We start from the raw sequence: 21,497 nt of genomic DNA, 5'->3' as shown, positions 1-21,497 counted from the left end.
TGTGGAAAAAAAAAAATTGTCAGCTCCAGCAGCACAGCACTGGTGCTTTTGCAGAGACGCTGAGAGGTGGGATGAGTTATGAGGTGGACCTGGACGCTGCCCCAAGGCCAGGGCCCTGGGCACCATTTGATGGCTGTAATCATTAAAGTCTGATGGTGGAAAAGCTGATCCAAAACCAGGAGCTTAGGAGAAGGAGGAGGAGGGCTGTGCTCTAAAGGGAAATATCACTGCGATTCATCATGAGATAGCGTGCGCTTTCATGAGGCATTTTCTCTGGCCTGCGCTGTCCTCGTCGTTATTAATTGGGTGTGAAAATTAATTTTGTGGAGAGAAAAAGGGAGCTGCTTCGCCTCCTCAAAAAAAAAAAAAGAAAGAAATCAAACATGGTGGGCTTCGCAGATTATGAATTCCAAATGCAAATATCAAATGAGATCACAGCTCGAGGAAAGAAGCAGGGGGAAAACAGAGCCGGAAGATTGCACACAGTTTTATGATGCTGTGCTACAGGGAGCTAATGTTTGCACTGAGGCATGATGGGAAAAGAGCTGAGTCATTAGGAGAGGTGTGGGGCTTTTAGCAGGAAACATTCAGATATTAATCAGAAGAAAGCATTAGATGGCTTTTTGTTTTAATTATTTATTTTGGTTTTCTGCAGTGATGCAAGACAGAACAGACTTTGCAATATGCCTAAAATGAGCATCACGACATATTTATCACCTTTAGGTGTGTCCCACCCAAACCTCTAAATATAACCTCAGCATTGTAAAACTCCAGAATTGTTGCTTTAATTTTTAGTTTAGTGCTTCACCCTATAGATAGAAGTGCCTCTCTTTTGGCCACACCTGTGAATTTGCTGACACTCCCCTGACACAACAGCATGGCAGCCTTCATCTTCTTAATGCATGAATCAAAGAGCAGGGAAAAAGCTGTCATTTGTTTCTCTAGATTTTTTTTAAATTACTATTTTATTTGCAAATCTCATATATTTTTTTGCATTTTCATATTTTTTGCATTTACATTCCAAGTGTGTGTGTGGGGGGCGGGGTGTGTGTGTGCGTGTGTGTGTGTGTGTGTATAGCTAAATGTAAAACTAAGCATGAAGGTTCAATTGTAGTAATTCATTTAGAGAAATAAGTTGAATAGTTTTATTTAAAAAAGACTTGTATGGATTACATCCCACACATAATATTTATTTATTTATTTATTTATTCATTCATTCATTCATTCATTCATTCTTTTATTTATGACAACAGCAAATAAATGACCTAAATAGACTAGTTTGTAAAATATAAGCTTTCTTTTTTTTTTTTTTTTTTTGGGTGCCACTACAAGTTGATCAGTGGTCACCATCTGGCCATCCAGTTGAAAAGCCTTCTGGAGGCAGCACTACTTTGCTGTGAGATGTTTATATTTTGTACAATCTGACCGGTGGTTGAATTCTCCCAATGTATTTCTATGTTTGGAGGCGAGGGCCACTCCCATAGATTTTCTTGCCCCTTCAGTGAGTTAGTTGATACAAATTGATTTTCCCCAGTGTCTGTCTATTCTGGCCAAATAGGAGTCTAAACGCTCCTATTTGCGGAAATAATACAGTCTCTGTAGATGGGAATGTGTGATGTAAATGCAGTTTTGGGCCCATTCTTGAAAAATGGGAGGAAGAGAGAGAGAGAGAGAGAGAGAGAGAGAGAGAGAGAAAGTCATTGTGTGGTATTAAGGTGCAGCATTTCTACTTGAAAATGTGCAAGCTTCCTCAGCTCGTGTATTTTTGACATAATTAGTATAATCTTTATAATCCACAGGGATAAGCCATTAATCTACAGACAAGTGAGCAGAGATACAGGATTTTACGAGGTGCATTTATAGAAGTCGGCTCCTCACAGCGTAAGGATAAGCACGTAAAATACACCAGCAATTGTTACGTGTATGACAGGGATATGAAATACATGACAGCTTCCAAAGGGAAATAAATAAATAATATTCCTGATTATTCAGTCTTTCCACATCACGCTCTGTAACTCCTCCCCCTACAGGAACTGTGTCGCCAGCGCATGGCGATCAAGACGTCGGAGCGCGTGGAGCGGCCTGAGACCCTGCGTCACTCTCGCCTCAACAGCGTGTCGTCCCAGTTCAGCGACGGCCCCGTGGCCAGCCCGTCGACGCGCAGCAGTACCTCCTCCTGGTGCGAGGAGCCGGTGCCGTCCAACATGGATATCTCCACAGGTCACATGATCCTGGTAAGGCTGAGAACGTCTCAGTGAGGATTTACGGGATAAAGAAGGAGACTCGAGTCTGAGGCGGGAAATTCCTGAAAATGACATTCATGGGTGTGAGATGTGGTCAACTTTAACCCAAAGTCAAACTTTCAGTTCAGTTTATTTTCCACATAATTTTAAAGCACCTTTAGCACCAAGGCATGCACTGCAGCTCCAGTTCAAATAAAGATTAAAGGCAAATATAATGAAATGAATCAAATTCGTTCAAGTGTAATTCAATCACACTGAGATTCAGTCTCATACGGTCCAATTTACAAGACAATACTGTCCAGCTGAGTAGATCGTATAATGGCATTTGGCAAAATGTTATCTGCCCCTGGGAGCCCCACTAATAGCATCAAGCCACCGAGCATAAATCTGACATGCAGAGCAAGGATGTGATGAAACAGGTTGGTGAGAAATTGATTTCAGAATTGGCAAAATCCTTACCATGAGTACAGGACATGAGTGAAAACTGAAAGGAGCAGAGAAAATGAAATGACAAAGCAGGTTTCCTTCTTTAACACTGATAAGGCACTGCTCAGTAGTCATGGGGAAAAAACGAGAAAAAGAGTCCATGCACAGGGAAAGTCTGCATGAGATGATATAGAAATGGTGGCTAAATAGGATCTGGTTCAGATCCTATTTAGGATTATTAAGTCGGCCATCGTCGGCCATACTTTTCAACTCCCTTTTCAATGAGACGCCAGAGAAAGTGAATGAGGTTTCCTCCACTTATTTGGAGCGTGGAGTTATGCAGCTCCTCCCTTCCCCCACATGTTGCTGCACGCTGCCCATCAGCTGACTGAAAGAAGCATTTTTTTTTTCCAGTTCTTATATATTTAAAAAAAAAGGTTATTTCGAAATAACTCAAGTCAAGACAATCTCGATGTAGAAACTCAATCAGCGCCACACTTTGCTCATAGATTCATAATATTTTAGAAACGACCGACTACAGGTTGACTTAATTGAGCAGATAGCCTGACTAAGTAAGCACCAAATATCAGCTGGCCGTGCTACTCTCTAAATGTTTCTGCTTATGTCTGTGTATCAGAGTTAAAGTGCTGATACATTTTAAAATGCAGTATTTTAATATTAATTATCTTACGTTGTTATTGTAGAACTAGGAATAATATTTGCTTTAAATAAAAGCAAATAGATTCGGTCTATGGTTTTGCTTTAAAATGTTTAAAAGCATTATTTTTATTTGAGGTAATCACGTTATGAGAATCTCATTCTAATAACCATAGAGTTTCTTTAGTTTTATATATGTATTTGAAGGACCATGTTGAGATCTTAGATTGATTTTTCTCACGTTAAGTTCTCATGAATGCATCTCTGCTTTATTTCTGCAGTCGACATCTAGTCTCGCTTTATTTGAAGAATCCTGTTTTCGTTGTTTATTCTTTCATTTCTCTTCCTGCTGTTTTTTATTTCGCCTCTTGTTTTTTTTTTTTTTTTTTGGCCCCGTTGCCTCCTTCCACCAACTTTCTTTGTCTTTTTCTCAATTTATCACTCCAATCCTGCTCTATTGCTCCTTGTAATTTTCATCTTCTGCTCATCGTGTTTCCACCTATGCCGCTGCAGCTCAGTCTAGGGATCGTCTCCTGAGATGAGAGCGACAGAAAATTAAATCTCAACACCTATCTGATTTTTCCTGATGTTTAAAAAAAAAAAACGTGTTCATTTGTGCATATTTTATTCCTGTTTTTCTCCTAAATGAGAAAGCTCTCACAGAGACACAGTGGACAGTTTTAATTTTGTTCAACTTTCATTCAGAGAAAAAAAAAAAAGGGAAAAAAAAACAGCTTGATGGAGGAGATGGATAGATGCCTCGCAGTGTTTCCATTAATGGAGAAAGCATTCATCACACTGCATGTCTGGCTTTTATACTGGGAGGCTGTAATGAATGAGAGGGAATCTGAGTAATGCCTCGTATTTGGTGGTAATAGATGGGTTTTGTTGCACTTGTCAAGGCTTGTTTGTGAAGCCCCCTTTGAAAACACTGACAATAGAAAAGCATTTAGCTGCGCAAATAACAAAAGGAGCCGCAGTGAATAATTTCTAGGAGCTGTTGTTATTATTAAGCCTCGTTTCTTCACAGCAGCAGTGCAAGGATTAGACTACAGAGAAGGTAAAAATAATAATAATGAAAAGGAAAAATAAAGAGACACGCTGGGACCTTTGCTTCTCTCTCCATGCTGTGATTGACATGGAGGTGTCCTATAGAGGGGGCTCTTCTTTGAAATTCTCCCGTCATCTTAACGTGAAACCATGTGTGAGATTGCCTTGTTATCGCTGATGTCAGACCTATATTTCCCCTCCTCATCTCTGCTCTTCTCTGCTCTCACATCGTGCAGAGCTAGATGATGAATACCTAGCTCTCCAAAGCTTACTGGGGTGTTTTTCTCTCTCCTTTTTTTTTTTTGTTTTTTTTCTTTAGACTCGGATCACCTCATTCTCACACACACACACTCACACTTTGTAATTCTTTCAGAATAAATGTTGCACCCCACAACGCAGCCCACCCCTTGAGACTTGCATAACGACTTCAAACTTCAGAATTGAAATTGGATGTGCTGACTCATCTGCTGGGTGTGTCTTTTTTTTTTTTTTTCTTTTGACGCTTCGGCACACCTCTAGTGTCTGACGATTTGCATCTTCTTTCCTTTTTTTCCTGTTTCAGCTGCTCTGTGGTGCTGCAACTGGCACTTTTTATCTTCTGAGTGGTTAAAAATATCGGAAAAATTATAATGGAAAAGCAACGTGTGGCTATATTTCTGCAGCGTTAGGCTGTTTCAGCACCATGGACAGCGCAGTAGTCTCACCAAGTTTGTGGACAAACAGGCTTTTTTGTTGCTTTTTCTTGATCTTATTACAGTGCCTTGTGCAGAAATATTCATGCCTCTTGAATTTTTTCACACTTTCATTATTTTGTCATTCTTTGTCACATAACTACAGCAAACCTGTTTGCATATTATTAGGATTTTGTGTAAGAGACCATCGCAAAGTAGCGCATGATTGTGAAATGGGAGGAAAACATTTTTACAAACACAAATGTGAAAACTGTGGTCTGCACAGTTTTCACATGATGTGCAGTGACACCGACACTGCACATCAACTTAAACACACCATTCCTATGATGACACATGGGAGTGGCAGCAGCATGCATGGGGATATTTTTCTTCAGCAGGGATTGTAAAGCTAGTCTGGGCTAAAATGGCTGAGACCTAAATCCCATTCAGAATCTGATCCAAAAGTTAAAAAAAAAAAAAACAAACTCTAAACTATCCGACTGAACTTGAGCTATTTTGTAAAGAACGTTCAAAGCTTCATTTTTTAAATGAGCAAATGTGTTAGAGACATACCCTAAAAGATTTGCAGCTGTGATAGGTTTTAGCTGAATACACATGTACACCTCTGTTTTTTTTTTAGATTTAATTTCAGCTTAAATTATAAAAACCATCCATTGTTTATGTTCCACTTGACAATTAAGGATTATTTTCTGCTAGTTCTCCAAATAAAACACCTCAGAAATGCATGGACCTTTGCGGTGTGAGGTTGTAACATGAAAAAATTAGAATATGTTCTTTCTTCCAATGGACTTTACCCATCTTGTAAAAATAGATAAGTTGCTCCAGGCTCTTTGCTGTTTACCAGTTTTCCCTTTTTTTCTTTTCTTTTTTGTTCAGAATGATAAATTATTTGCCTAGCAGGAAAAACAAAATGCTCTGCTTTCCCTGTTTTAAATTTAGTTCCTGAGCAAAAAAAAACACAATTTGCTCTCCCATTTAAGACCTCTTTTGTTCAGCTATTATTTGTTGCACAAAAATCACTCTGCACATTAATACCCCCTTCTTTTCCACACGCCTCACAGCTGCTTATCATACCATAAAGCCCCCGGCCCAAACTGCTTGCAGCATTTTAATTCGACAGGGACGTGTTACCTGTTGTGTCTTGTCGTGCCTTCATCCCAATTTCATCCCTCTGCTGCCGAGGAGACCGCTGCTTAGGAAGGATTAGACATTGTTTCCCTGACACACACAGGCCTCCCATCCCCAGCCCTCTGATTGGCAGACATAATCCCCCCCTCCTCAAACCCCACTATTCACCAAGCCTTCGTTACCCTGTCTCTGGAATACGCCACGGTCCACTGCCTCCCTTCTAAAAAAAAAAAAAAAAAAAAAAAAAACGGAGGACTGAATACAGGGGCTCTGCTGGCTGCATCGCATTAAGCTTGCAAAAAAAATTATGAATTTGGAATGCAATCGATTTGGCGGCTATCAGTTGAATAGATGCAATTCAGACTGGATGCATGGAGTACATGGAGATGTAATGCTGGTCGGCAGAGGGGGAGGTGGGCTGCAGAGGGTACTTGTGTGGGGTGACAAAAGTGCAGTGAAAAGTGATTCCACTTTGCGTAGAAGGCGACCAACTCAGCATATGCAAGCTTGCGTGCGTTATTCACTGTTTAAAACCGATGGATTTTGTTCAGATACAGCAAAATAATTAATTTTTTCATTATTATTATTATTATTATTCAACGGCAATAATCTCTGGGAATGTGACTTTTTCAAAGACTTTAGAGCCAGGGTGTCATCTTTGTAATCTTTTGTACCGTTTCTCAAAGCGAGGTTCTTGAAAAGCCATGTTGTTTCCCAGGTTTGGATAAATAAGAAGCAAAGAAAGAAGGGGATGAAAAATATTTGAGTTTAAGTTTAATTTATTATGTAGAGAGTGTTGATAAATTCACATGTTTAGAAAATGAAGTAATTTTTTATATGAATTTAAACAAGTCAAGCAAGTTTCTGTCAAACTCTTTTTCACAACTCTCTTGGTCTCAAGCGCAGCTTAGATCAGTTCTTTAAACTGATTTTGATACCAAACACAGCACATTTTTTTGTTTTTAACCTTTAAAAAGAAAATAAAGAAAAATAGATCACAAAATGAGTTTGAAGTTGGTTCAGATGCCAAAAAAAAACATGAAATGCCACAATGCTGAATAAAATGCCAGCTTCCACATGGCAGTGCATCATTGTTTTTAGAGGATTTAGTTCATAACAAGTGAAGAAATCAGCTTTAGTTGTGTACAAAAGCAAAACAATTCACTTCCACTTTGTTCTCTGTGAAGACATTTTAACTATACACATATATATATATATATATATATATATATATATATATATATATATATATATATATATATATATATATATATATATATATATTCAGAGGATACATGAATTAAAATTTCTATCAAAAATGACCTTTTAAATGTATTAATATTGAACTGACATCCTTTATCTTTTATTCAACACAGTACAACTTGATTTGTTTGTCCAACTAATTAATTCTTTATTTTTATATTGTTGTATTCGCTGCTGAAATAAAACTTTATCTTCCACAATTTTTAAGAAAAGAAAATCTAAGTTTGCGAATAAGCTTGCACTAATAAGAAGTTTTGTGACTGGGATCTGATCACCAATTTTGTAAAGACTTGACCTTCCGATACAAATTTTAGCTGCTTCTAATGTCATTGTAGAACAATGAATAACAAGAAAATACTTTACACCAACATTCAGAATTGAAGTTTTATAATAAAACGTTTTATAATAAAGTAAAACAAAGCCTTTTAAAATAAAAAGAGTTTTAGAGCTGTGTCTCTCTGCATCACAGATTGTGGAACATAAATACCCATAATAATAACAACACTACTAAAAAGAAGTATATTCCTTCCACTCCTTTTCATGAAATAGACTGCAAAGTAGACAATAAATTATCAAACATGAGTCTTCAACAGATTGAAATATAGTAGTGTACAAGCGGAGCACCACCTCTGTGAATTTATCTTCATATTTTTTTCCTGAACTCTCTCTGTCAGTTTCTGAACAAACAGTAGCTAGAAAATAGAAGGTAAACTTTTCTTCCCAGAATCTTCTTGCAGCTTTTCTGCCTTCTTTGGCTCCGTTTTTAAACTCCTCAGTGATCCTGAAAATAGCTAACCGAGTCTTGTTCCCAAAGTAAAAACATACAAACCACAGATCTTGTCAGCGCCCGTTTTAGTACTTATGTGTGGGACATTCACTGACCAGTAAAAAGATCTGCTTTTCTAGCTTCCAATCAGCTAATCTCTGACTGAAAGTTTGGTTCATTCTTGTTGGTGTTTTCTATTAAAATGTTGTGAAATACCCCTTTACCACATATCCGAATGATATTGTTGCCTAATTTGTGGAACATAACTTGCACAAGTACAGTAAACCTGTTTGTATGTCAAGAATGTTATAAAAACAGAATTTTTAGAGGAAAATTTATAGAAAAGTCACCTCAATTTACACTCCTGATGTCTCACAGGTTAATAGCCTATTATTCTGCCGGACAAGCTTATTTGTGATTATCTTTTTGGAAGTAATTGTCACTATCCTTTTTCAAAGATTTTCTTTGTGGCTGACAGGCAGGATGAATGAATGAATTCGATGTAGCGAAAGCGGAGCATCACCTCTTTGCTCGGCCTACCGCCATACCGCTCTTAATACGGGATAAAAACACGGCACATCTGGGTATCATTGTCATTGTATTAGCCAGCTGATCCCTGACATCAGTTTATGAGTCTGTAATCTTCTCTCTCGCACAATAGGCGGACTGAACCATCTAACCCCCGTCGGGAAGAGAGCCATGATACAGGAATAATGTTCCACACTAAAAAAAATAATAAAAAGAATAAGAATCTCCTTGCCAGCACAAACTCTAAGCTCCATAAGACTTGCCCTGGTTTAGCAGAATGCATGCACACACACACACACACACACACACACACACACACACACACACACACACACAGACGTGCGCGCGCGCGCATGCAGGCAGGCTGCTACTTGCCCCTCCCCCTTTTTTCTTTCTCCATCTTTGTCTCTAGAGCGAATTCAATTTTGTCTTCTCCAACCGACGGCTTAAATGCAGACAATCTTATCAGCGGCTGTGCAAGCAGTGAGGGACGTGATTGAAACACCCCTGAAGTATTTCCAAAGCAGACAAACCTTTCAGGAGTCCTAATTGTGTCAGTGTGTATGAGTGCGAGTGTGTGTCTATGTGTGTTTCTTCTTGGTCAAACACACATGCACAGATATGCCAACATTATTACGCCCTTCCCTACTTTGATCCTCGGTATCTTCCTCCTCTTTCCCGAGCTGCTCAGGAACCATAATTTGCTATTTTTATTGTCCGGTTACTATTTTTAGAATTTTGATTGATACACAACAATAAGCAATGACTTGAAACCGCAGGTAGAAAATGATTATTATTTTTTTTTTTTTCCTTTTTGCTCTGGCTTCTTGTTTAAAATGGTCTCTCCGTTCTCCCTCCAGTCGTACATGGAGGACCACTTGAAGAACAAGAACCGTCTGGAGCGCGAGTGGGAGGCGCTGTGCTCCTACCAGGCCGAGCCCAGCGCCTGCAGCGTGGGCCAAGGCGAACAGAACTCCAAGAGGAACCGAGCTGATGCCGTGGTCGTTTGTAAGTTTGCCTCAGATCTGTTACTTTCTTTTCGTTTTTGTTGGTGTTGTTCTGTTTGGCTTGTGAAAGTGTCTCTATCATGTCCAAGATGGGAAGAATGAAGGGTCAGCAATGTGTTTGCATCACTTTCTTTAAACAGATGGAGTATAAAAGCAGACTGATAAACAGGCCAGAACAATACTTTGGAAAATATGCTTCCAAAGCAAACAATCACTGGCAGCTGTCTTGCCAAAAAGCGTCTATTACACTTACTTTATAAATCCCTCCTTGAAAATCTGTCTCCGTCTACATATATATATATGTACCCTAAGTGTCTTTAAAACACTTTGTACTGTATTAATAAAATTAAATGTGATATGAAGCTGTATCTTCTTGTTATGGCAGTGAGAGTGACAAAGTCAAAGTCTTGACTACAAGTTGGCTGAACAGCCCTTGAAAAACCTCCATTTAAGTTTGTTTTTATACAAATGTGGCATCAGGGACCCTTTTTTTTTGGTGGGGGGGGGGGTGGATACTGTAGGAAGCAGTTGCAGTGACAGTTGGTCACAGCTATAAGTCTGGCAAGCAAAAGCATCACTGGCTTATTTAAAACAAAAAACAATAAATAATAATCCTAACAACTATTCATTCATTTAGAGAAATGCAAAATGCAAGGAAAAAAAAGAAGATTCTTTGTTTCTACTTTCAGAGACATTCCAGTCTGACTAATCACAAGTTGCCCAAATGGATTAAGATTTGTTTCTGTTCTATTTTCTTCCATTTTACTTAGTTTTGTTCTTAGTTGAGTGTTTTTTTTCCCCTGTGTGTTCCCGGTACTGTCTCTATTTTGTTTCTTATTGCTGTGTTTTCTAAGATACTAAATCTCTGCTTTGTAGTATTCAGTTTAGCAGGTTTTTAAAAATTCATCTTACCATCTGAAACGCTACAGGTTCCTATTTAGATCAAGGACCTCTTTAAAGAGTTAAGGTAAAGGTGATGAACTTAGCAAAGGAAAAACCATGACTTTTAGCAAAAGATGGCTAAAAGTGTTGACGTGAAAAAGTAAATCCACGTCCTCTAATGGCCAGTGGGGGCGACTCCTGCAATTATTTAGCACCTTTGAAATAATCTGTAATATATGTATAACATGATTCTGCTTTTGATGGTGATTTTCTTCTTATTGTTAATCATATATCAATGAAAAAAATCTGTGTAAAGCAAAAATAATGTGACAAACTTCATGATTTTGAAAGAATCTTTAGCCCAGCAGTACTTCAGTCTGTCGAGGATGTTCTTCCTCTGAGTTTTGATGTCAGTGGTAACATTATTGCCACCTACTGGCATGGCATAAATATCTCAGTCTTTTAGTTGGTATTTCAGAGCCCATCTGGACTGAGATTTTTTACCAAATGTGTAAAAAAATATATATCCAAATTAGTGCAGATCTACTTAAAAAAAACATTTATTAAACATCAATGTAGGATATTATTTAGGGTTGAGCCAAATGAATGTTGACTAAGTTTTAATCGTGCCTATTTGTAAGTATCTTTTAAATTCAACACTGTGTCTTAATTAGCAAAAGTGAATTTGTCTTCGTTGCAAATTTAATCTCGAGGCTTTTTTCAAGTTGGCATTGTTTAGAAATGTCAGTTTGACAGATTAAAACCAAACCTTGTTAGGGTCAAAAAAATCTTTTATTTAGGGTGAAGGGAGAGGTTTGGAGACACCTTGTGTGTGTTTTTGTGTCTGATGAAACTCTGGTGAAACTGAACGTCCTTCAGTTTTCATGTTCTGGTGCTGCTGTTCAAAAATCCTGCAGTTGCTGTGCAGGAAGGAAAGGATGTTGAAACTTGTACAGATGAATTATGCATCTTCATTTCAGATGATCATTCCCGGATCACCTTGAAATCGGAGAACAACCACAGCAACTCGGATTACATCAATGCCAGTCCCATAGTAAGTAGTGCTTATTTTAGTTGCACTACATGCCAATGCTCACACCTGTTTCACATTCTGACATGAAACAATCACAGTCCTGACACATTTAATGTGACAGATCAACACAAAACAGTACATAATTGTGAAGACGTCCAATCAGATTGAATGGAAGAATTATAGGAACATTCATTTCTAACCTCAGATTTAGATCTGGACTTTGATTGGGCCATTCTAACACAAGAGGAAGCCTTTTCAGAATGGCTCATTATGGGTGCACATCTCAACTTATTTGCATTCTATAACAGATTTACATCTAAGATGGTCCTCTGTCGACTAATGCTGAAGAAAAGCATCCGGACAGCATTATGTCGCCACAGTGTTGTCTGTTTTGCGCAACTAACACATTTTGTTTTCGAAAGAGTTAATTTTTTTATTTATTTATTTTTTGCAATGGCTTGTATTAAGGGGTGAAGGCAGCTAATTCAAACAAAACACTCTTCAGAGTTTCATATGTTAAAACATGTGAAAATCAGTTTTTGTCAGTTATTTACAACTTTGTATTAGTTTATGACATTAAATTTGAATAGATTACAGACAGGTTTGTGATTATAATGTGAGAAAATGTGGAGAAGGCTTATGGTTTTTTTTTGGGTTTTTTTGGTTTTAAAGGACTGCAAATTATTTTGCAGCTGTAACTTGCTACCTGGATTAAATTGTTGCTGATCCGTTTTCTTTTATATTCCATACAGCAAGCACCAGTGAAGTTGTCACATCACGTTTACAACCAATACCTTGCTTTCCACTGTCACTCATGAAAAATTCCACATTTTCTGACTGACAAAACACATCCCATGCAAATACAGAAAGAGCTCCATATTGGAGAACGCTACGACTTTTTTTTATGTGTCTGTATGGTTTTTTTTTTTTGTTTGTTTGTTTTTTTTCTTTTCCCCAAAAAATATTGTCAGCCATGATTTCCCCCGAGGCCACCGAGAAGGGATTCCATCAAAGTGAACAGGAAGCTATGCATTTCAAATACAGTGCCAAAATTTTCCTTAGCCGACAGATGAGGATGGCGCACACACACACACACACACACACACACACACAGCTGCTCTAAAAGCCTATTACTCTTCAGAAACCAACAATGGAGACCTGTTTATACCACTTGACTATGTACCAGCATATTCATAGAGCTATGTTTATCTTATGTTTGTCTTAAAACAGTGTCAGGGTGCAACATTTAATTTCATAGTTGGTAAAATTGTCACTGAGTTCATCAGTCTGGAATAGAAGTTTGTAAAGATTTACATTAGAACAGAGATTTTTTTTTTATTTTCAATTTGATTTTTGCTAAGTACCATTTTGAGCCAATCGAAGGGAAATGGGTTGATTCCGATTGGTGGTGAATCAATGAGCGTATCTCTTGATTAGAAGGATTAGAAAAGTTCTCCAAGACACCTTAGTTATGGTTTAAAGAATATGTTTGAAGTATTGGGGTATGCGGCAATATGAGAATGAAAGGACAGTAATTGCAGCACAAAAGGGTCTGACCTGAGAAAAACTGTAATAATTGTGCCTGTTGCCGTGACTTCTTCTTTCTAATTTACTTCAGGGGGCTTTCAGTAAATAATCTGGCACTTCGTTCTGGGAATCAAAGGTCACGCGGGGGAGGGGAGTGTATCTGTGCTCCTTGCTGAGCACAGGGTGACATCTAGCATTAGAAAAAAGGCCAAAAAAAACAAAAAAAAAAAGGCAAAGTCTCGACCACGAATGATGCGAGAGATCCTGGATGTACAGCATCATTAGGGTGAGGAATAGTTCAAAGGAAAGTGCAGACACAACCCTCGTCTTGGCATTTTTTGCAAAATTTCAGCAGTTTCCACCCAACGTTTTTTTTTTTTTTTTTTTTTTTTTTTTGTCTGGGACTCTGGGTTGAGCTTAGCAGCCATTTACTGTCCAACCCCTCTATCTTACAGAAAAGCAGGATCAAGGCACGGTGTGTGAAAGCTAAGATGTTTCTCCTGGAGCAGATGTTTCGTTTGAGCCGTTTTCTGTCCAAGCAATTTCACTCGAAGCCAAAGGAGCACTTCTTTGCATTTCTCTTTTGTTGCAGTCTATCTTCATTCCACAACGGCACAGGGAACCACAGCTGAAATGCAGGGCTGCTCTTTCCTCTTTCATGTTTCTGCTTTAGTATTCATGTTAGGATGCAGGCGCAATAGCTACAGCAGGGCCTGCATCCTTGAGATTGGCTGAAGCGAGTGGCTCGCATTTGGCATCGCCGTTTTATTTCTGTGGATTTTTTTTTTTTTAGGTTTTTTTTTTGTGTCTAATGTATTTGAGGAATTTTAATCAGGAAGGACGAAGGGGGAACTAAGCAACATAGTTATGGCTTGTATGTAATTTAAGACCAATTTTTTGTTGTGTTTTTGCAGAGCAGAGCCTTTTTTTAATTACTTTTTCCTTCCATAAACAACAAGCTGATATTAGTAGCTTAACTTGTCAGGCTGTGGTAGCTAGTCTTCAGTCACCTACTTGGCAGATTTGCTGTTTGCAATTCACTAAATAAAATTTAAAAACGGTCAACATTGTTTTTCCAGTAAATTTTAGTAACTTTCTTTCAGCCAGCTGACCAGCAGTGCAGAATCACTGGTGAGAGAGGGGCAACATTGTGCCAGAGAAAACTGAGGTTACTCCAGTAATATTCCATTTTATGGAACCTTAAATTGCACATCTTAAAATCCTTTAAAAATAATTATACACTTTTTTTTTTTTTTTTTTTTTTTTTTTGCATTTTCAGCATTTCAGAGCTTTAAAATGAATTCCAGTTGCCCAGAGAGAACAGCTATGCACTGAGGCAGAGGAAAAAATACTCCTAAATTGTTTTGCTTTTGATGGTGAGAGCCAACGTCAAAGTAGGCAGAAAGCAAAAATTATGTAGCGGATCTTGATTTAGCAGTTCCCTGATTGCGCTTCAAGTTAATACAGTTTTTTAAATGTTGTAACTGAGTGACTGTTTAGTCTCACTGGTTGGTTGAAAAGTCAAAGAATTCACTTTTAGATGTCCTAAAAACTTTTTGTCAAACTTCATTCAGAAAGTTAAACATGTATTAATAAGACCTCATTGTTATTCTACAAATATTTACAGAATTATTGTTCTGCTGATAATTATTTTTCTTAAATAGGTGCAGAGAAACCTCTCTTGATGCTTGGATATAAAAATACATATTTAATATGCAGGTAGGGAACGAAGCCTCACTACATTCTCACAATAAATCCCACTCCTTAATTTTCATCATGGGTCTCCCTCATCTCAGCCACTTCTTGGCTTTGAAGCCGTTCTACAAAGTGCTGGAGCGAGGGTGTGCATGTGAAAATACTAATAAGCAAAATCTCATTGAAAATCAGGTGTATAAAGTCAGATTAGCCACCAGATTTGCAGCTTTTTTCCAATCATAAACTTCAAAAAAGATCTGTTGCATCATAAGCTTTGGAAGTGCTCACAGGGAAAGTTCAGTGTCTATATGTTGCCCTCTTCTCCGTATGTAACGTTTGCAGTTATAAGTTATAAGAAAGATTGGAAAAGTGGGTTTCTTTCAGTCGATGTTTGTGTGTTTCTTCACCCATATTGAAGCTTTGATGAAATCAGACTGAATTTTTTTGTCTCACATCCTTTGCTCTTCCTCTCCCAGATGGATCACGACCCTCGCAATCCCACTTACATTGCCGCCCAGGGGCCACTTGCTTCCACTGTGGCAGACTTTTGGCAGGTATGGCTTTTATTTTTATTTTTCACATTTACTTTTCTGCAGTAAAAAGAGCTCTGTGGGTTTTTGTCATTCTCAGTATATGCAGATAAGGGAGGATCAATGAAGTAACAGCAGAAGAAATGTTGGGTTGAGCTCATGGACGTCTTTTGGCATGTGGTGTGACTTAACGTGGACAAGAGTTCTTATTTTCCCTGCCGGTTGCATGACTTTTTCAAACTGTCAGCATCATGAGGGTTTATTGACCCTTTCTGCTACACTTCATTCAGGGATACACAGCAAATAAGACATATGACTAAGTTTTACTGTGACATTGGCAGGTAGTGTTTTTGAAGGGGGTTGGGTTTAGAACTGCTCTGGTACAGTAGAGTCACTTCTGTTACTGTTTCTTTGTAATTTAAACCCTTTTTATGTGGCTGCATCTAAATACTTCCTGAAGGGGCTTTTGTCATGTTGGCTATGGAGAAAGGACTCTGACATCACAGTTTTGTGCTCTTGATGTGAAGTAGAAAGGCTTGCACATAGCCAGCAAGTCAGTGTGGGATCTCAAGTTTTACCCCAAGTTGCCTTGTATTAAACATAAACAGAAAATAATCCCTGATCATTTTTTGTCAAAATTCATTCTTATGTGAATTTGGATCTTTAAGAATTCTAGCTGACTCTTGAAGGCTTTGGACAGAAATAAATTTTTGGATTTTATCTAACGAAAGTTAATCACAGAACATGAAGATGCTACATTTCACTGTGCATGATGTGATTATGCTCAGTGTAGGTTTTTGGAATAGTGGCTAAAAGGTTAAGTTTTATTTCATCAGCCCGATAACCTATTCTCCCAAAAGGTTTGGGGTTTTTTTCCCCCAGGCCTGGAAGTTTTCTTGGAAGTAAATACTTTTGTCCCACATTTTTACTCCTTAGCTTAGACATGTTGACCGTACAGTGGAATGCTGTCACATGTTAAATACAAGTAGTATTTTTAGAAACTCCTGCACGTCCTTCAGGGCTGCCATTCGCCTCCCTGATCAGTTTATATATTGTCTTTTCAGTAAATCTGTACAAATTTACAGTTTTCGTAATATCACTGCTGTGCATGTTATATAAATTCATTCTGTGTAATTATTTGTACCCCTCTCCTGACTGATACATTTGTACAATATTGCATAGGGGATTATATGAGGAAAAGTCAGAAAAATTCAACTAGGACTGCTTGTTTTTACATGTTTACATCACAGATTAGTTTTTTTGTATGTTTCTTCAGGTGAACTGTATACATGTATCCATTTACATGATTTTATTTTATCATCATAACAAAAACAAGAATTTAAATGATCATCACTGGACATCTTGAAAACAAACAGGATCATTAAATTATGATAAAAGCAAAACTATTGTATGTACGAGTTAAATGGTGCTGGTATTAGCTCATATTTGCGTTATATCTGAGAGCCATTTCTCACCTTGTCTGTGAATGTAAATAAATTCTCCCCATCAATTACTGCATATGGAGGCCGTCATAAAACATGTCAGGTTGTGTTGAAGTGCGCCTTAAATGATGCACGGTTGCCAAATAGCATTCTTCTGTGTTAATAGGACAGCACTGTAGTAATTAGTGGGTCCATCACCTCCATATGGTGAAGTGACTCCACATAGACGTGACCGGGCTGTGGAAGTGAGAGGCATAAATCCTGGTGGACCAGCTGGTCCTGCACTCTGCATCGGAGGCTGAACTCATTTTGGATAATCGCGACGGTGCTGAGTTTTAGTTTGGAAGGAGGTGTTTGGGGCTTGAAGAGAGCAGCAAATTTAGAGTGGTCTTGTCCTTTGCACTAGAAAAACAGTACCCAGAAGAAACCTGTAATAGTGTAACTTCTGTGGGAGGTGAGTAAGCAGGAAACGTTTGCTCTCCAACAAAAATAGAAACTTTCAACTGAAGGAAATGGATGCCAAGACTTGTGGAACAAATTTATTTCTACAGACATTTACTTGTTTGGAAACCTGAAGATAAAGAACTTACTTACTTCGAGTCATAGCAATGGAAGTGTCATAGCTTTGGGGATAGTTTGTTTCAGCACTTGGCCACCCTACCATCACAGAATCCACCATGAACTCTGGGGGTGCTTGATGAAAATCTGATGTCACCTGCAAAATAGATGAGATGAAACAGAACCGGGCTCTATAACATGATAGTGACCCAAGACGTTCCAGCCAAACCACCAAGGACTGCCTGAAGACTAAGAGATGGAAAAGTACAAACTGACAAAGTCAAAGCCCTGCTGTTGTTGTTTTTGATACATACCTACAAGAAATCGCTTAAACATCTCACAACTAAAGGTGGGGATTGAAACAAACTTTCCTCAGAGACTGGTAGATCTGGAGAAGTGACTTAAGTCATTTCAGCCAAGTTATTTTATCCAAAGTGAAGTTACTAGTCACTGGAGTTCTACCTTTTCTTGAATTCAAGTTTCTTTTTGTAATCTTTTTGTTTAATGAATAAAAAAGCTTAGTTTGTAAAGGGTACCTGAAGTTAAATCACATACTTTTCACAAAATATCCATCTATCCATTTTTTAACCATTCAATATCATGGGCTGGTTCCTCTCTGTAGCTGTCGTTAGGCAAGAGACGGGGTAAACCTTGGACAGGTTGCCAATGCATCACAGGGCAACAGAAAGACACAGCAAAGACAACCATGTGCACACACTCACATCTTTCAGAGAGAGAAATTGTCCTAACAATCACGCTTTTGGACTGTGTGAGAAAACTGGACTACCCAGAGAGAACCTATGCATGCACAGGGAGAACAAGCAGAAAGACCCAAGGCTAGGAGTCGAATCCAGGACCTTCTTGCTACAAGTAAACAATTCTACTCTACATGTTAGAAATATAAAAGAAAAGAAAATTGAATTGGATATTAAAGCATTTCCTCAGAAAAATCTAAATATTTCATGGGATATCCTAATTTTTTAGGACTATCTGCTTCTATGCTTCCTTTTTCCGTATGAATGAAAACTTTGTTTATATATTTGTTTCTTAGGCAATGAACTCAACTCATAATCTTTCCTAACTAAGCACAAAATAACAAAGCAACACATAAAGTTTGATTGACTTGCAGAATGTACAGCTATTCATTATTCAGTATGGTGAACGTTGGTTTGTTGCAGGACTGAAAAGAAACACTTTCACCCATTAAAAGTGAACAAACACACACACACACACACACAAAAAAAAAAAAATTAAAAAAACACTGGCACACTCATGCAAATGGACCATGCAGAAGGCGAATCTTTTTGCTCTCTCCTATCTAATCCACGCCGGGCCCCAGGCGGTGCTCTGAAAGGCTGCTTGGCTCTAATCCTCTGCTCCTCATTCCTCCATCCCTTCATCCTTTACTTTACTCCTTCATCCATCTCCCCTCTATTACCTTAGTACTGCTGGGCCTTCATGCTTCCTTCCCCTCAGAATGAGAAGCCAATCTGCATGAGTTCACCGAGTAAAAGTCAGTGGGTTGATGTATGCTCTGTGGAGTTTAGAAACTCTTAATCACATTTAAAAAAAAAAAAGATTGTGGGGTTGTTTTAGGTAGAGATGGGACATATAGGGCTCCACTTTTACCTCAGGTGAGCTAAATTGCACAAGACTAAATGAATAAATTTTCCCTCACATTATCACCTTGCCAAATCTCATCACATCTTGGCACAGTTGGCACAGTTGGCGTGTAATGTGTCCACTGGGCTGGATCGCAGAAGCTTGTGATTAGTGTATAGTCGAGGCCATTGTGTTTTTATAGCAATCATAAAACCTGCATTTCCTCCTAATTTTCCTAATGGCTGCCAGTGGGCCTCTATGTCTTCCCAAGGACGCATTAGATTGCGATAAGATGAAATGGAGCGGCAGTGGAAAAGATGTTGTGATCTCGTTCCGACGCCAGAGAGAGCGACAACAGGCACTCAGCACCCCCACTCATCCGCCCAACATTCACCATTTCTCACATGCAAAGAGGTGACATTTATTCATACCTCTTGCACAAAGATAAAGAAAACAATTTCACCCCAATACAAGGTTGCAGCGCAATGTGCTGCTCTTAGCGGCCCAGTTCAAGTGCACATTAGTCCTTAGTAAGTCTGCATATGCGAATGCCGATTGTCGTCTGACGTGCGGATGCGTTTCTTTTCTCCTAACGTTCAGATGGTGTGGGAGAGCGGCTGTGTCGTCATTGTGATGCTGACCCCCCTGTCGGAAAATGGAGTAAAGCAGTGTCACCACTACTGGCCTGACGAGGGATCAGACATCTACCACATATACGAGGTATGCAACAACAGGCATAAAGTCTGTGCACCTGGAAAAACTAAACGTAGGATTTTGCAAGCTGCGACTTTAAGAAATCTCTCTCTTGACTAAAACAACAAACATAGCTTGTTGCAAAACAGCAGCAACATGTTGGTACTATATTTTCGAGCCTCACAGTGTTTCTGGTTGTTTTCTGTCAAAACTTCCATGCTATTTTGAAAATCCACCTAAATGTCCAAAAGCTGGATCCAAGTGATGAAATCAAGCGTTTGTCAAATGTTGATATTTGGTTATTTTAGCACTGTTGAATTTCACAAGCAAAAACATCCATATTGACTGTTTGATATTGTTTTAAATCAGAACTAGGTGCAGAACTTGTTATATTTTTTCTCAAAATGTTCCAAATGATTAAAAATCTATTCTGCAAACCAGATCCTGAAGATAAATTTGACTCTGATTTGCCAAATAACCAGAGCATCACACAAAGATGTGTGACACCGGTGACAAGTGGGCACCTGTGATCAGTTTTTTACTAAAAGTGAAAATTTCCAAAAGTTACTGGTTCCTTTCACTAATTTAGAATATCATCAATAGTTTTATTAGACACAAAAGTTATATAGCTCAAGATTATTCCTCACAGTTTACCATAGTCAAAGATGAAAGACTTGTCATGATAAACTAGAAGACCAAGAGCTTCCTTATACTAGAGCTACATGGTATTTGTAAATTATAAATAAAAGGATTTCAGGGGGAGCTGGGGGCTAGCCATCCAACTTTTTTTGGAGTCTAAGCACTTATATAAGACATGTAGACTTCATCAGGCTTAACATAGATTTATAACAGAATGTTATATGTGTAGCAGGGATACAAGTGCTCAAAATATGCAGAAGACAGAATATGTAAACCAGAAATACTAAAGGGCCAAGATCTGGTGCTCTTCCACTCAACTTTCCATTAAAATGCTTTGATGCATCCAGCTCCTTTAACAGTGATTTTCTTTTTATGTGGCTTCTACTACTCTGGAAGGTTGTCATGATTGTATTGACCAAAACATGGTCATTACATATTTATATATATATATGTGTGTGTATATATATATATTTATATATTTATTTATTTATTTATTTATTTATTTTAATGATTATTGGTGAGTTAGTTGTCAGTCAAGAATGTAAAATTAATAGAACTAAGTTCCTGAAATACCTCACTCTTTGTGTGTTTGTAGAATGGCTTCACTTTTCTAAGTAGAGATACTGAAATAACTGAACTTTTTGATGACATTCAAAATTATTGAGATGCATGTGTGTATTTGTGAAAAAACAACAACAAAAAGGACTACAAAACAGGTATATTCCATCAACATTAATAAGAGCTAAGATGCAAAAGAAGAACTAAAACATTGTGAGTAGGACGATTCCTCCCAATGTTATTTTCTGTCTGTCAAAAAATTGCAAGGTAAAACATAAACTCGTTAAGGAAAATGGGTGTAAAATTTTCGAAATCAGCAAATTACAAAACACCGCAATTCTGCAGAGGTGTTGCTCCTTCAAATTACATGTCTGAGTTCAGAATTTCTAGTTCCAACAACAAACAAAGATAACCTAAAGTTTATTTGTCTTCTCAGTTCAGCACTGAAGCATGTGCATATTCAAAGTGAGCTAATTACGCTCACATTCTTTGTTTTCTGACTTAGTTACGTCTCATTTTGCCACAAAATGACTTTAATTTAGGAGAAGGAGGAACACGAAGTGTTCAGCAGTACATGA

At 38.1% G+C, this 21,497-nt stretch overlaps 2 protein-coding genes across 2 annotated transcripts in view; both read left to right on the top strand.

The window, feature by feature from the left end:
• Positions 1 to 21,497, top strand: part of LOC148153410 (uncharacterized) — a 440,640-nt gene that overhangs the window by 76,170 nt on the left and 342,973 nt on the right. The window lies entirely within an intron of this gene.
• ptprn2 (protein tyrosine phosphatase receptor type N2) overlaps positions 860 to 21,497 on the top strand; it is a 33,895-nt gene continuing 13,257 nt past the window's right edge. Inside the window, exons 1-5 of the mRNA XM_014998715.2 lie at positions 860 to 2,234; positions 9,614 to 9,761; positions 11,623 to 11,696; positions 15,374 to 15,451; positions 19,630 to 19,749. Of these exons, the coding sequence (XP_014854201.2) occupies positions 2,049 to 2,234; positions 9,614 to 9,761; positions 11,623 to 11,696; positions 15,374 to 15,451; positions 19,630 to 19,749 (606 nt within the window). The 5' untranslated portion in view covers positions 860 to 2,048. The remainder of the gene's footprint in view (positions 2,235 to 9,613; positions 9,762 to 11,622; positions 11,697 to 15,373; positions 15,452 to 19,629; positions 19,750 to 21,497) is intronic.

The sequence above is a fragment of the Poecilia mexicana genome, unplaced genomic scaffold (genome assembly GCF_051168715.1).
Source record: "Poecilia mexicana isolate PSO_F unplaced genomic scaffold, ASM5116871v1 scaffold_20, whole genome shotgun sequence".
In the NCBI taxonomy this organism is placed as follows: domain Eukaryota; kingdom Metazoa; phylum Chordata; class Actinopteri; order Cyprinodontiformes; family Poeciliidae; genus Poecilia; species Poecilia mexicana.
This window is presented reverse-complemented; position numbering and strand designations above follow the sequence as displayed.